Below are 15,847 nucleotides of genomic sequence, written 5' to 3'. Positions count from 1 at the left end.
AGTTTGCTGATGCTTTGTCTTCAGAGAATTTATCTTTAACGAAACAGTGTTAGACAAGCATGTTCTCTTGTCTTACTACCGTCATGTGATATGAAAAGAAGCATGACTAATTCTTTTTGCTATCAGTAAGATACATCATGAGCAATGGAAAGTCCTTTTCTTATTGTAAATATCATGAATGTTACTTAATTTCACACACAGAAAAAAGAAAGTGGCCACACTCTTCTTCGTGAACTAATGCTGAGTCCTTGGAGTGAATGACGACTTAGTTGGTTTCACTGTCTTCTTGACTGGATCTGTCACAGTGTTTAAGTCCTATAGCACTTTGCCCTGTTTCCAACATTGGAGTAGCCACTGCATACCAGATACCGTTGAATTCCTATAAAATTAGGATGATGAGTTTTTGTTTCAGTTTTTCATAAAATTGCACCTGGATCAGTACGGAAACCAACTGGCAGCTTTCCTTGACGAGCTCTTTGACATTTGGACACCATTTCATGTCTACAGCAGTTTGTGGGATGTTGGAGAAAAAGTGAAACTTCAAAATTGAAAAACAGACCAAATTTGAGAAATTAAAATTGAACGAAAAAGAGCAATTGATCATGGAATAATCTCTTTTTTTCCCATTAGAAGACAGTTCATATACTTGACAGACATCAACTAAAGCAGTGTATTTTGGGTATCTAAGTTGCATGTTTTGTATGGAAAAGCTGCACTGCTGACCTTTAAGATCTCTTTCCTCTTTTTATTCAATAAGTCCTTGAATTTTTACTAATTTATTTATATTTCCCTATCATGTCACTTCTGTGACTAGCAGTACACATTTTCAGTATGGCTGGTCACAAGTGGAGCTGCAATCTGGTGATGAATAGAAACTGACTGAAAGGTAAATTTGGAGTTAACTATCCAGTTGTTCCAGATTACCTGAAGATGGTAAATAAGAAAAACTGATTTCAACACAAAATAACCAGCTTTTGTGAAAGTAAACTTTAACTAAATTCATTGACCTAACAATTTGTCTTTGAATCTAGTTAATGCGCTGTATTTTTAAAGTAGAAACCCAGTAATGAGTTAATATATTTGGATACAAAGAAACCCTGTAGGGATGAATTTTAAGTTTTTGGTAATACGATTTCTCAGTTGTAAATTGTTTTCTTTTCTAATAATTCCATTTTAAAATTGCTTAGCTCTTCAATATTTTTTACTTTATAAATGTTACGAAGTTAGCTTCTTAAGGTAAGAAAATGTTCATTTGTGTTTTGTTTTTCTGCTCTTTTAGCCATTCCACAAAGTCTGTAATGGATTTTGTCAATAGCAATGAAAATATTATTTTTGTACATAACACAATTCACCTCATTTCCCAAATGGTAGACAACATCATTATTGCTTGTGGAGGAATTTTACCTTTGCTCTCTGCCGCTACATCACCAACTGTAAGTACTTTGCTTCCATCTAGTGGTGTGTTTTGTAATTACCTGACTAGAGGCTGTCAGCAGTATTCTCTGCTGTAAACAGATTTTAAGGAGACATGTTCACCTAAGGCAGCTTCTCCCCGTTTTTTTTTTTTGTCAGTGTTGGGTTTCAGCTATGTGTGTTTATGAAAATACTTTTCTGGTGATATAATGAATACTTTTGAGGAAGAGCCAAAACTATAAATGACTTAACTTTATTTTCTACATATTGCCTATTTCTTCAAATATATAGTATGGTAAACTTAAAATTTTTATTCTGTTACTCTTGAAATTCTAAATACAAGCACATGGTTATTGTGTAAGTAGGTAGAGTCATAAATCTAAATTTAGAAAAAAATCATTAGATGTGCAAAGCCTCATGTGAATTTCTTAAAATATTATTTCTAAACTTAATTATTTTCAACTATATATGGGACTTTTACATTCCTGTTCTCTGAGATTTAATCTTGAAGCCAGCAATTTGCTTCTGAAAGGGAACCAAATTAATGAATTCTTATTTAAAACTTAGGCACCTCAGGTAGGAAAAATAAAAATAACATACCATTTTTATGCTGTCTGAACAATTTCATAATCCTTAAAAAATTCAAAAAACTTTTTATAGACATATGGACTATAATAGCATTTGCATCTGCCTTAATCTACTTCAACATTTATTTTAAAAAATATAGCTGCCTTTCTAGATAAAACATTGAAATATATTAATAAGTTTAAAAGGCATTTAATGTTAATTATGTAGGTTTAAAATGTAACAGGTCAATGTTAACTTTGTATTTTAGTTGTAGTTTAAAAAAACCTCTGATTTATATTAAAAGAAAAGACTCCATAGTTGCTTGCTCAGATAGGAAAGAATGTAGAACTCTACTTCTCATATTGACTGTGTTCCTGCCACCATATTAGAAACTAAACCATGAGCCCAAAAAGTATGCTCTCTCCACAGAGAAACCTGCTCTTCTGTTAACATGTCTTACTTGGTGCAGCAGTGTTTCCAAATTAATCTCTGCCTTTATTTCATTATTAACCAGCTTTTCTTACATGATTCCTTTCTCGCTATAGTTTTTTCAGTGCTATCACCCCCAAGTATCACTGAAACTTAAATATTAGCAGCAAAAGATTGTATGCCCAACATCTTTCCCCCCTCACAGACACATACATTTTGATTTCATCCATGAGTTGATTCAAGAAGTTGACAAAGGCAAACATGCTAGTTCAAGAGGAAGAGCAGCAAACAGATCATCATTATTAGGGCCTTAATGAAATTCGCAGCTAAGCAAGGAAGTGGAGTCAAGAAGAAAAATAGTTGATGGCATATGAAGAATGTAGATACTTTGTGAGATTATTGTACCTACCATCCCTTCTCTTCAATCTCAGATTTCTCCTGGTGATTTACACCAAATTTAGGTAAATCAGGAGTTGTGTATGATTTTCAAAATGCGTTCTAATATTGAAACAGGGAGGGACTTTTCCCTTCTATACATTAAAAACTGAAAAAAATCAATATTTTCTCCTGACATCTTTCTTCATCATATAAAATTTTGTAATGTTTTCTAAATAATCATTTGCCATCCATAAATTTTTAAAGATTATATTGAAATTCATTTTATAATATAGTTTTAAAATTTTATGCAGAACTGAAAATGACTTCTATATAAAATTAGTAGTGGGTATTAAAATTTGTATAGGCTTGAAATATTCATATTACTAAATAGTCTTCCAAATTTTAAAGCTAAAAGATCTCCATCAAGATAGAGAAAGTATGAAATTACTAAATTGTCCATAAATGTTATGATTTACATACTATTTCAATATATAATAAAGATACTGAAATTTTGAGGTTTAACTTCCAAAATTATTACCTTTACAGTTTGGACCACTATATTTTGCAATTTGAAATTACTTATTACTTAGAATATTCTTTTTTTTTTTTTAAGACTTTATTTTTTTATTAGAGAGAGAACACAAGCAGTAGGCGTGGCAAGCAGAGGGAGAGGAGAGGCAGACTCCCCACTGAGCAGGGAGCCCACTGGGGGGCTCTATCCCAGAACCCTGGGATCATGACCTGAGCTGAAGGCAGACACTTAACTGACTGAGCCACCCAGGCGCCCTTGCCTGGAATATTCTTAACAGACTTAGGAATTCATTCAGTTGTAGAAATTTTTTTTCATGGTCTATTTCTCTATATTTCTGTCATTTTGGTTCATTAACTGATTGTACCTATGCCTGGTTATACAACAGCTGGTTATGTTCTTTGAATAAATTGCTTCTTTAAAAGAAACAGCCAGAACCTTTTGTGCCACTTTACACTAGTAGAACCATGATTGGTGCTGACTGCTGAGTGTTGTTTTCTCTTACTTGATTGTGTAATATTCCTGCTAAAAATTATAATGTAGTAGAGGGAAATATTGAGAAAGAGAAGATTAAATAAAGAAGAAAATTAGAACTGAATATATAAAGAGCTTTTTGGCTTAGATTTAACATGTAAAAATCCAAAAGTGAAAAAGGGAACATTGACAGTATATAGATTAGCAAAAGGAAACATTGTCATGTAGATGCCATTATAATTTCAATCCTAGATACCTGAAGAGAGAAACATTTGATACTGATGTTTGAGTGATCTCATGATTTTGTTTAGGTTTGTGTAGTTTTAAAAATATTAGATCGGTAGGAGAAGAAAGAGAAGACGAAAGGGGGGTTAAACAGAACGGGGAATGAACCATGAGAGACTATGGACTCTGGGAAACAAACTGCGGGCTTCAGGCATGGGCGGGGGGGGGGGGGTGGGGATGTGATAGGCTGGTGATGGCTATTAAGGAGGGCATGTAATGCATGGTGCACTGGGTGTTAAACGCAAGTAATGAATCATGGAACTTTACATCAAAAACTAGGGATGTACTGTATGGTGACATAATATAATAAAAAAATATTATTAAAAAATTTATTCATTAAATGCACACGTGCATTTAATGAATAAATATGAATAATAATTGTTGTGACTGGCAAACATTTTCTGTATGTGTCAGATGATAAATATTTTCAGTTTTGTGGGCTGTATGGTATCTGTCTCAACTACTCAACTCTGTTATTATTGTGCAAAAGTAACCATAGACAGTTACATAAAGGAATGTGTAGGTTTGTCTCAATAAAACTTTATTTATAAAAATAGGCAGTTGGGCAAATTGACTTAGGGGTCATAATTTACTGACCACTGACTTAGAGCATACTCCTCACATAAAATACAAATGTCATAGTATTATGTTTTAGTATGAAAGCTCTTATTTATTACTGACCATTGAAAATTCAATAATTAGAGCTTAAGATAAACTCATTATTTCCTGTTAAACAAGAACTTGAATTTGACTTACTGAATATTTAGTTTAATTTTTAGAACAATTTCATTGGGCGTTGTGGCCATTATATTCTATTAGAAGATATATAACTTTTCACATTCAGCCATACTAATTTTTTTTAGCATTTGACATGTCTAATGTTGATATTATATTTAATTTTGTGAGGGTAAGTAGAATGCTAAGTATTCTTTTTCTATTTTACCAAGGTGAACAACAACATTAGTTGTATTTATTTCTACTAGCAATGAACATGTGGACACAGAAATTAAAAATACAGTACAATATGTAATCACTCAATATGAAATACTTAGTTGTAAATATAACAATAAATATACGATATTTTTATTCCAAAAACTACAAAAGACTGGTAAAAGCAATCAAAGGTGATCTAAATAAATGAAGACTATACCATGTTTATGGGTTGGAGACTCAACATAATAAAGGTAACACTTGTCCCCAAATTGATATTTAGATGTATCGCAGTTCTTCTCAAAATCCCACCAAAATTTTTTGTAGTTATAAAAACTATTTTTTAAAAAATTCACATGGGATGGTTAAAACAGTTTTGAAAGAATCATTGTATATTAAACACAGTAATCAAGACTGTGTAGTGTCTTAGAGAGACGTAGTTCAATGGAACAGAACAAAAACACAAAAATGGACCCCCAAACAAATGTACAACTTTTTTTTTTTTCACATGTATTCATAAGCAGTTCACTTAAGGAAGGATAGCCTTTTCAAAAACAGGGTAATGCTAGGTTTTCTTTATAGTTCTCCATTGGAAAAAATCATGATACAAAGTTCAACTCAGGAATATGTCTTTCCCATTTCTCAATATAAGTATAGATCTCTGGTAAGTATGGAAATCTCATTTTTATCAAAAACAAACTTGTTTCCCATCATCGGTGAGATTCAGATACAACCTTTTTGAAGTTAAGATTCAATATAAAGTATATGGACTTTGGCATAAGATAAAGCTGTGTTTTAATCTGGGTTTTACGACTTACTAGATAGGACCTCACTCTTAATTTCTTCATTTATGAAAAGGTGTTAATTATGCTTATTTAACAGGGAGTTTGTGAAAATTAGGATAAGTAATAAGTGTAAAGCTCATTACATGGAGAAGGCTCTTGATGTTTCCTTCATTTAGTTCCTTTTGGAACTGTTTATTCAGAACTGTGTCATGATAGAGTAATTTTCCCATTTATAAAATAATCTGCTAATTCAGAATTCTAAAATAGGATATTTGAGGCAAATTTATTTATAATGGGTGATTTATTTTGATGGCAAGTGATTTACATGGCATAGTCTTTTTGTCGCTATCCCAGTGGGATTGGCATAGTGGTGGTCTGTTTTCTGCTCTGGGATCTCATATGAGTATATTAATTCCCACTAAGGATAACATTTGTGAATTGCTGTTGCAGTATCTTCATGTAAGAAAAGTTGAACTGTTTAGATTAGTGTTACTTGTAAGTAATATTCCAGTGGAAACTTTAAGGAAAAAAGAGTATATGTATACAATATTAGTGAACACCTGGAACTTAATATTCATTGAAGAAGCAGGACTTTTTGGAATTTTCGCTTTGCCTAGATTATTTAAAGTCCTATGTAGCATAGAAAATAAATTACAAAAATAGTTTCAGGTCTATAAATTAGACCAGTGGCTTTAACTTTAGTGCCCAGGGAAAAATTTTAAACTTAGTATTCAGTTTGACCAATCTTTGGTTTTGGAAAGAGGAGTTATTTTTGTTGTTGTTGATTTTTTAGAGTTAGTGTTTCTATGGCTAGTCAGTTGAATCTTTTATTCTCTATACATTGTAAAAATTGGTCATGAGTGAAAGCGGGGAGTTGTAGAAAAAAAAATGAAGAGAAGCAAAGATATGGATCAACTACGAATTGCATAATCACTTTGTGATTTTAGGTTGATCATTTTGGTCAACCATCCAGAACACTGAATGTTTAGAATTTATTCAGTGTCATGTATGGTTTCATTTTGTCTGTTAAGAAAAATAATAGTGACTGATATTTCTGGCTTTCCTAATAGTTTCATAATCATGAAAGAAGAGCAGTATTTTCTATCCAAAAAAAATGATGATAAGGTCTTAAATTTAGTTTATATTTCCTTACCATTATCAGAATGTGGAGTTAATAGATTTGGAAAAATTACTAATTTTTCTTTTGTTTGTCTCATAATACCGATCAAACTGTAGTATTCTCAGTAGGCTTTTGTGTATTCTCCTATACAGTGTACCAGGAAAATGGTGTTTTTGAAGTTTATGCTCACATATATTTGTTGTCAAAAATCAGAGAATAGGAACAGTTGATGAATTTTAGTGTGAAACTTAATTCTAGCCAAACTTTTGAATATATTGAATATAATTCTTAGTTAAGACTCTGAAATTTAGTGTAATATTTATGTAATTAGCTTAGTTCACATGCAGTCCTCATTAGTGTATCAATAAATTCTTTTCTAGAAAGGGAGAATGGTTTTTAAGTTATAATCACTACAGTATTTTATTCTTTGACTCCTGGGGATTTTGATCTATAGAAACGGCTCCAAATATTTTAGAAAACAAATTATAACATGATTCCTTAATGAAAATTCTGGAAAGTTGGTATAAATAGTTTATTTCCGTAAGTCATTTCTGCCTAAACCAATACTGAGTTAGGGCTTTTACAGAGACATCATATTAGTTTATTTATTAAAATGCTTCCTTAGGCATCTGCTAGGAAAATATATTTATTTTATAAAATAGAATATGCATAATTTCTAGTATATGAACTATATATAAATAATTTATTTGGGCAGAGTTCTCTAATGAAAAAAATAAACATTAGTCTAAATATTTGATATTTAATCTTAATCATGTAATTTATAAAAGGAATATCTCTTCTAAGAACTTTGCTTCTAATAAAATAACCAAATATAATTTTTAAATATGTTATTTTGTGTTTCAATTTTACATTGTATTTTTATTTAATTTTAATAATTTCCTTTTCTTGTACTTTTTGATCTGTTGTCTGTTTTGTCTAATGCATGTCCAGGGTTCTAAGGTTAGTATTACTTCAGTAATTTTCAGGTTTTCAGTTTTAAGTTTTATTTTTGCTTATTTATGAAATTTTCAACTTGGTTATATTTTGAGTTTCCATACCATCTTTAATATTAGACATATCTTTGGTATATTTAAAATATTCATTAAAAGGATTTTTTCTCAATGCATTGATGAATTATCTTATTAGCCACAATAACCTTTAGACTAAACTATTACAGTATAATGAAAACAAATTTCATTCATATGTACAATCAGATGTTAATTGGTTCCAAAGAAAGGAAATTGGATGGGATATATATTATTTTAAGATTTAATAATAATCATATGTGAGTGATCTTTATTGTTAAATGTATGATATAATTTTTATATAACGTTTCATCAAAATTATAAATTACTTTTATATGGAATTAATTAAGAACTCCCTTTTTAGTTTTTTTTGTGTTAAGAATGCTTTTTATTTTAAAATTTTATTTTGTTTAGTCAAAAATAACAGTTTGGCAAATTACATGGCTGATTAATGATTCTGTTAATAAGTTCTGTATGTAATTCAGTCATTTAAAAATGAAAGCGTATTTTGAAGGTTAGACCTAGTAGACCACAAAAGACATGAAAATAAGATGGTAACTAATAAAGTGATAACTAATAAATAAATCTTATAATTTGAATAATTCAAAATGATGAATTTCTTTGAGAATGCCTCTATAAATATTCTAGAATTCTAATATTTTTGGAAATTTATTTAGAATATTTGATAGACCTAAGCAATGGCCAGATCTTCCATTCCATTATAAGACACTTGTGTTAACTGAGATTTAAAAGAGTTCTTACATAAAGTTTTGTTTTTTTTTTTGCTTTTTAATGTAAACTATTGTGTTGTGGTCACAGATTTTTAACTCATTCTATGAAATAATGCCGTTTATCAATGAAATAAGGAATCTGTTATTTAAGAAATCCAAGTAACGAATTTTTTCTTTAGACCACGGATACTGAATTGGCATAATGTAAATCAGCAACTGAAAACAAATTTTGGTCTATTTTCAAGATCATTTTAGAGAAAATGGTTTTAACATTATTTTGCTGTTAAATGGAAGGAAGAAAGGTTGTTACATTTTATACTCCATTTAGAATCGAGTTTAGTTATATAGCGCTTGCGGTAGTCACCTATCATTTTTATTACCCATCTTGTGCTCAAGAAGTGTTTTAAGAGATGGGTTTTTTTTTTTTTTTCCAATCAGTGTTATTTTTCCAATCAGTGTTTTGTGAGCAGGAGTATGTTTAGGTAGAATGATGGGCATAAACAATATCAAAATGGAACATTAAATAGGGGTAGATACCTATAATATATGCTTACCTTGTAGTTGAATTTATCATTTGGTGAAGAAGTAAGGTTAATCAATATGGCTAGTGCGCCCATCTTCAGAAAATTTAAGCAGTGGTATTTTTTAATTTATAAAGTACGTCTTTTCTCTGCCCCTTGTGGCACTGAGAAAATGAGGCCTGGTTATAATGAACCAAAATAATTGAAATGTTATATAATGCAGAATGAAAACTAAAATAAGAAATGTTGCTATTGCTTATAAAATACGAAGTTACACATCTCCAGAAATACTTCTTTGGAATATTCCCTTTGAAAGCAGGAAATTCTATTTTATCATAGGTAATGTTTTAGTGAAAGTATAGCTGTACCTAACTAGAATGCCACTGATTCTTCTTATTGCTCATGTTTTAGAGGTCACAAATTACTATCTTTAGAGGAATTAATGATCTTGATTATTTTTACCCTAGATTTTTATTGTAAGTATGAGATACCTAGTGGCCTAGTTTATTCTGAAATGGGTAAGAAATTATCCAGTGTTCTCATTTGACAGTCATCTCATTTTGATGGTGATTGGAAGGGCCATATATCTTTATTACTCATCATGCAGTTACACTAAAGAGAAATTAAAGCATATCCTTTAATAAACAAGGGTGAAGATTTTAGGAAAGTATCGATTTTATATCTTTATTAATACCATAAGACCAAAGTAATATAAATATAGATGTGTAATTATTCCTAAATATCTTGGTGAAATGATCTTAAGTTTGGAACATAGTTTTTTACAAATGATGACATTTAAATTTAACCTTCGTTTTAAAAATGGACCTTTCCTTTATCCAAGGATAATTCATAGGTAAATTTTACAAGCAGTTCTTTTGATATGTGGAATTAGTTTATAATTTATAATTTATTTTGTTTAGAAAATATACTAACTTTGGTGAGCTACCTTATACCTGTAGCATGTATGTGTATGTATTATATTTCCAAATTTTAAACAGGACTTAAACCTTCTATTTTTTTAAAGACGGAATTGGAAAATATTGAAGTGACACAAGGCATGTCAGCTGAGACAGCGGTAACTTTCCTCAGCCGATTGATGGCTATGGTTGATGTACTTGTATTTGCCAGCTCTCTAAATTTTAGTGAGATTGAAGCTGAAAAAAACATGTCTTCTGGAGGTTTAATGAGACAGTGCCTAAGGCTAGGTAAGTCTGTTAAGAATAACGGTGCATGTCAAATAATTACCTACAGATTAGTTTTTTGATGCTCTGTGGTACGGAAAGTATTGATGATACAAGTTAATGATTATATTGTATAGAGATTACCTTGTAATTCTTGAGAATTACTATATTAAAAAAATAATGGGATTATCACATTGGAGATTTTATGAAATTCATCATCTTTAATGGATTATAATTGTTTGAATTGTTTCAAAATCAATAGGACTATAACATTTTTTATTGACATGATTTTAATGTAAATCCACTTAGGACTCCTGTTTTGGTAAACTAATATAGAAGATAGTTGTCCTGACCCACAAATATGTCAGAAGACCAGTGACATAGTTTTTATACACAGAGTGCTGAAGGATAAAACGGACTATGCCAATGTCACTGTTTCTCAGAGTAAGCAGTTAACACTAATAAGCATTACTGTGCCTATACTGCTCATTTACGATCCTGTGTTGCAAAGAAAAATTAGCACTGAAAACTCTAAGTAAATTTCGTCCATCTCTTTACATCCATTCTTACATATCCTACCTTTCTTAAAGGGGAAATTTATTTATACTACTTAGACTTGACAAAGGACTAGAAAGCAATTGTGTTTATACTTGCCTTAGAACGTGAGTAGGACACAAGAAAGTAAGGCATTAAATATAAGGAAGGACATTTCTGATGTGTATTCTTTTTAACCATAATTTTTAAAATTATATAAATATCTACACGTGTGTAGTTTCAGGGGATAAACTGTTCTGATCCAAGGTAGGAATAATAACTTGCTTTAAGAATGATGGAATGAAATCTATTTTTTTTCTTCTGCATTTTTTAAAGTGGAATCATGTCATAATCATTCTAATGGAGAGGTTGACCACCTTGAGATCTCTCTGACAACCAACAGGTGTGGGATAATTTACTGTGGCCACTCTGGACATATCCGTTGATAATTATCAATAGCTGACGGAGTGAATTCTGTGACACAGAGGAATTTTTTTAAATACCTCAGTATCTTAAAACCAGCATTTATTTGGTTATTCTGAGCTTTTATTTCTGAATGTATTTCAAAGCTGTACTGCTGATTTCATTTTCATCCCAGTATTTCCTGGCCGATTTGTTTTTTTGTCATCTACAGGAAAGTTTTATAAGTGAATCATAATGAAGCAATTATATATCAACATGTGCTGTCCACTGTTCTAAGCACTTTATAAATATATTAATTCAGTTAATCCTCACAGCAGTCCTGTAAGGAGGTTATTAGCATGTTTATATTCATTTTAACAATGAGGAAACTGAAGCACACATAGTTTAAGCAGCTGGCCCAAGATCACACAGCTCATAAGGGGCAGAGACAGGAGTAAAATTCAGGTGGTCAGATTCCAGAACCTGTGCTGTTCATTACTATATGACTTCTTAAAATAAGTAAATAAATGAAAAGTTTGTACATATGGAATGCTTATTGACAAGGCTGTAGACTTCCCACCACGCAGAAAGGTGGGTGTTGGGACTAGTGAAACTGCCTCACTGAGGTGCTCTGTCACTTCCTGAAATGGGGAGCTGTGCTCAGTGTAGTCACCAAGTAGTCATGTTACTGAAGAAGTCTTGTCAATCAAAACAGTTTCTCAATTGTGAATATTAAGTTTCAAAAAATTTTTATTGATCTGTGATATTCAGAATTTTAAACGATGGAGAGGGATAGAATAAGGAAGGGATGTATTGGGAGCTTCAGTAATATTTTGTTCCTGCAGCTGATTGGTAGTATCTGGGTATGTTGTTTTTATTTTAACTACACATATATTTTATATCTACTTTTCATTACTGTATTTCATAATTTTTATAAATATTTGATCTTGTTGGTTTTAGGAATAATCAAATGGAGAAAGGGGAAAGAAAGGAAAAAAAGCTAGCAACTCTTTTCAACATGTCAGAGTCAAGAATTTATATTAATAATATGCTTTTGGTTTTTAAATAGTTTGTTGTGTTGCTGTGAGAAACTGTTTAGAATGTCGGCAGAGACAGAGAGACAGGGGGAGCAAATCTTCCCACGGCAGCAGTAAACCTCAGGAAGCTCCTCAAAATGTGACCGCCACAGCAGCTTCGAAGGTAATTAAACATTTTCTGTGTTAAATATAATATACCTTAAAATTTATTTTTTAAATGTGAGAAAAAATTAACATGGTATTGCATAATGGAAGAGCAAGGGTTTGGTATTCAGAGAGTAGTCTCCTTCAGTCCTGGCTTTTCTTCTTCATAATTGTGTTACCAAGATTATTTAACCTCTCTGAGATTTGCATTCTTTGTTTATGAAATAAAGGTACTAATAATTTCTACTTCGTAGGATTTTTATAAGGATATCAGTACACATAACTCTGGAAGTTCTTGGTTATTACTACTTTTCATAGTTAAATGTATTTTCACAGAGCTCAATATATGAATTATGCTTTTTAAATGGATATGTTTTTGGTGATAGATACCCCCATAATATTAAATACATATATTGAATGCCCAGAAAATGAATGAATAGTGTATTTTGGAATATGCCAGTAATTCTCTTTTTAAATTAGCTCTTTATCACGTTTAACTGACCCTTTGCATCACGTCCAAAGTTTTATTAACATGACTTTTATGGTCCTGCATGACTGACCCTGGCTTACTTCTCCACTGCAGCTTGTATCCCCTACCCCCTTGCTTTTGCCATTTTAGTCACATGATGGACTTTATTTAGTTCATCAGAGAATCTTTTTTCTTTTTCTTTTTTTGCCTTCAGACTTTTCACAGGTTCCCATTACTTGAAGGGTCCATCCTTATTTTTCATTCACTTAAAATCCATTCAACTCTTGACTTCAGCTTAAGTGTTACTCTTTGGGGAAAATATTTTCAGATACACTTACTGCCACCCCAATCTAGGGTAGTCTCCTCTATTTGATATTTTCATAAAACCCTGTATGTCTCATATCTCATGCTACACTTGTAATTAGATGTTTGATATTGACAAACCTTTTTTCTGCTCAATAAGTGAAGACAGGAAATAGAAGTTTAACTCATTTAAATAGTTCTATGGCTTCAAACTTCTGCAGCTTTCAAACAGAACAACCACGTATTTAATATATCTATAATAGAACCTCTTTTCTCACTTCTGTCAGAAAACATTCCTAAAATAATGAGACCATATTTTATGCTAACAAGTCTCTAAAATGTTCTCCATTGCTTAGATAATTAAATATGAACACATCAGCAAGAATGCTTCATTTGTGTAGGCATAATAGACTTTAGGTTACTTGAGGGCATGTCCATATCCTATACATCTTTGTAATTCCAGAGCATGTGTATATAACACTGGCAGTACTTTGTCAAAAGAGCACTAACTCTAGAATCAAACAGGTCTGAGTTTGTACGCTGTCTCTACCCCATAACTAGTTTTGTGACCCAAGACAAACTCCTTAGTCTCCTGTGCCTCAGTTTTCCGGTCTTTAAAATGGATACAAATCTTAATTTACAAGGTGATTGTATGAACTAAACGAGAAGCAGTAAAGTTCTTAGTTAATTCCTGACACACAGTGAACTTTCAATTAATATTAATTCCCTTCCTTTCTCTAGCAGGTCTACATCCTCATGAAATGAATAAATAAATTAGTATTTTTGAGAGCTTTGATCTTAAACTTGTCTGTAACTAATTTACGAGATAATAGGGAGCTTTTCAAGACTGTCAGACCAACTATTACTCTGATTGCAGAACATGGAGAGAAAAGTCCAACGTGAAGGAATTTTGTAGTAATTTAGTTGAGCTAGTCACTGTCTCTTTAGCAAGAACCTTGGCGATGAAAAAGGGTTAATAAGTATAGATATAGAAATATTAGGGGGAAAGTGGACTTGGTCAAAAACACAAGTGAGGGTTTTTTTTCTCCCTGTGTTTATGCTTTCTTATGTGACTTTATTAAATAAACCATAGATAATTTTAATGCAGTACTAATCTGTGTAGACTTGAATAAGTCATGCATCTTCATTGGGCCTCACTTTCTGTGCTTTGTAAAAAGGAGCAATAATATTAGCTTTACCCATAAAAATGTCTTTATAAAGATCAAATTCAATTATGGATATAGAAACTTTATAAAATGTAAAATGATATGTATATATAAGTTAAAATATTTGTAAATTTCTTCATCTATGCTGTAAATTGTCCTTTTCATCTCTGCTGTAAACAGTGTGTTATTTTCTGTAATCATCCTGTGATAAATATTATTAGCTTATTATTTAGATGATATATCTGAGGTCCAGAAAGGTTAATATTTCACCTAAGGTCATATGGCTGATAAGTTGTAGAATTATAATGGAAACCAAATAACTGAGTCATGTTCTTTTCACTATCCTTTGCTGCAAAGAATCACACATCTTAATTTGAAAGTGAAATATTGTAATTGAAGTGTATAGAAGATTTGGAAGGAAACCTGTTTATTTTTAATTAGTTGGGGTAGCACGTTATTCTATTTGCAGGAATTGTATTTCGTACTCTATGTATATGATATAATTTAATCCACACAATTCTTAAAATATTGTATAAGTGATAAAATACTAGACTGAATTTCAGGGAACCTGGCTCTTTGACTAGTTTCCTATGTGATACATTACTTAAAATTTGTCAGTTTTTGTATCTTCAGCTATAAAAAGGATTTTGGTGGTTATGATCTATAATGTCTTTCAGTTTTAATATTAAGGCTAACACTGAATTTTTTCTTTGCCTTTTTTTAGCTTTTCGTAGATCATAACATATATATATGTATAAAATCTCATGCAATGTAATATAGTAATGTCACGTTATAAAAGCATGATGGATAAATGAGCCTGGTGACTCCAAGAGATTTATTAAGTAGAGATTGGGAAAGTGAGGCTCAGAAAATTTTAGTAACAAGCCCAAGGTTACACAGCAGAGTTTGAGCTCAAACCTTCTGAAGTCCAAGATCAGTTTCTTTTCCACTTCATTCTTACTACTTTTCTAAGTCTTTGTGGTAGCAGTGGTGATGAAGCACAAGAACACTATGAGTAAGTGAAACTGTGACCAAAAAGAGTCAGCGGAGAACAGAAACAGTGTCTTGTAATAGAGTGCTATTGTCAATAAATATTACTCTTGCTGGGAAGGTAAAGACCGTGGCTCACGTAATGTCTGAAGATACTAGAAATTACTGTCCTATGTGAGTTTCTGTATTATGCTATTTTCTTTTTTAACAATTCTCTTTCTTTTTTAAGACTCCATTAGAAAGTGTTCCAGGTAACCTTTCTCCTATTAAAGATCCTGATAGACTTCTTCAGGATGTTGATATTAATCGCCTTCGTGCTGTCGTCTTTCGGGATGTGGTAAGTTATACCTGCTTGATTTCCCAAGAAAAAAATCTTCCATTGTCATTTGTGTAAAATAATTTAAATTTTATTAGAAAGCTGCAATTACAACTGA

The 15,847-nt window shown here is 31.4% G+C and overlaps 1 protein-coding gene across 9 annotated transcripts in view; it reads left to right on the top strand.

The window, feature by feature from the left end:
• Positions 1-15,847, top strand: part of NBEA (neurobeachin) — a 662,067-nt gene that overhangs the window by 193,012 nt on the left and 453,208 nt on the right. For all 9 annotated transcript variants that reach the window (XM_087865187.1, XM_045796974.2, XM_045796975.2 and 6 more), the window contains exons 24-27: positions 1,280-1,433; positions 10,212-10,392; positions 12,374-12,504; positions 15,643-15,750. In XM_087865187.1, coding sequence (XP_087721313.1) covers positions 1,280-1,433; positions 10,212-10,392; positions 12,374-12,504; positions 15,643-15,750 — 574 coding nt within the window. The remainder of the gene's footprint in view (positions 1-1,279; positions 1,434-10,211; positions 10,393-12,373; positions 12,505-15,642; positions 15,751-15,847) is intronic.

Source organism: Ursus americanus, chromosome 10 (assembly GCF_024610735.1).
Source record: "Ursus americanus isolate L20-20 chromosome 10, mUrsAme1.1.p, whole genome shotgun sequence".
In the NCBI taxonomy this organism is placed as follows: domain Eukaryota; kingdom Metazoa; phylum Chordata; class Mammalia; order Carnivora; family Ursidae; genus Ursus; species Ursus americanus.
This window is presented reverse-complemented; position numbering and strand designations above follow the sequence as displayed.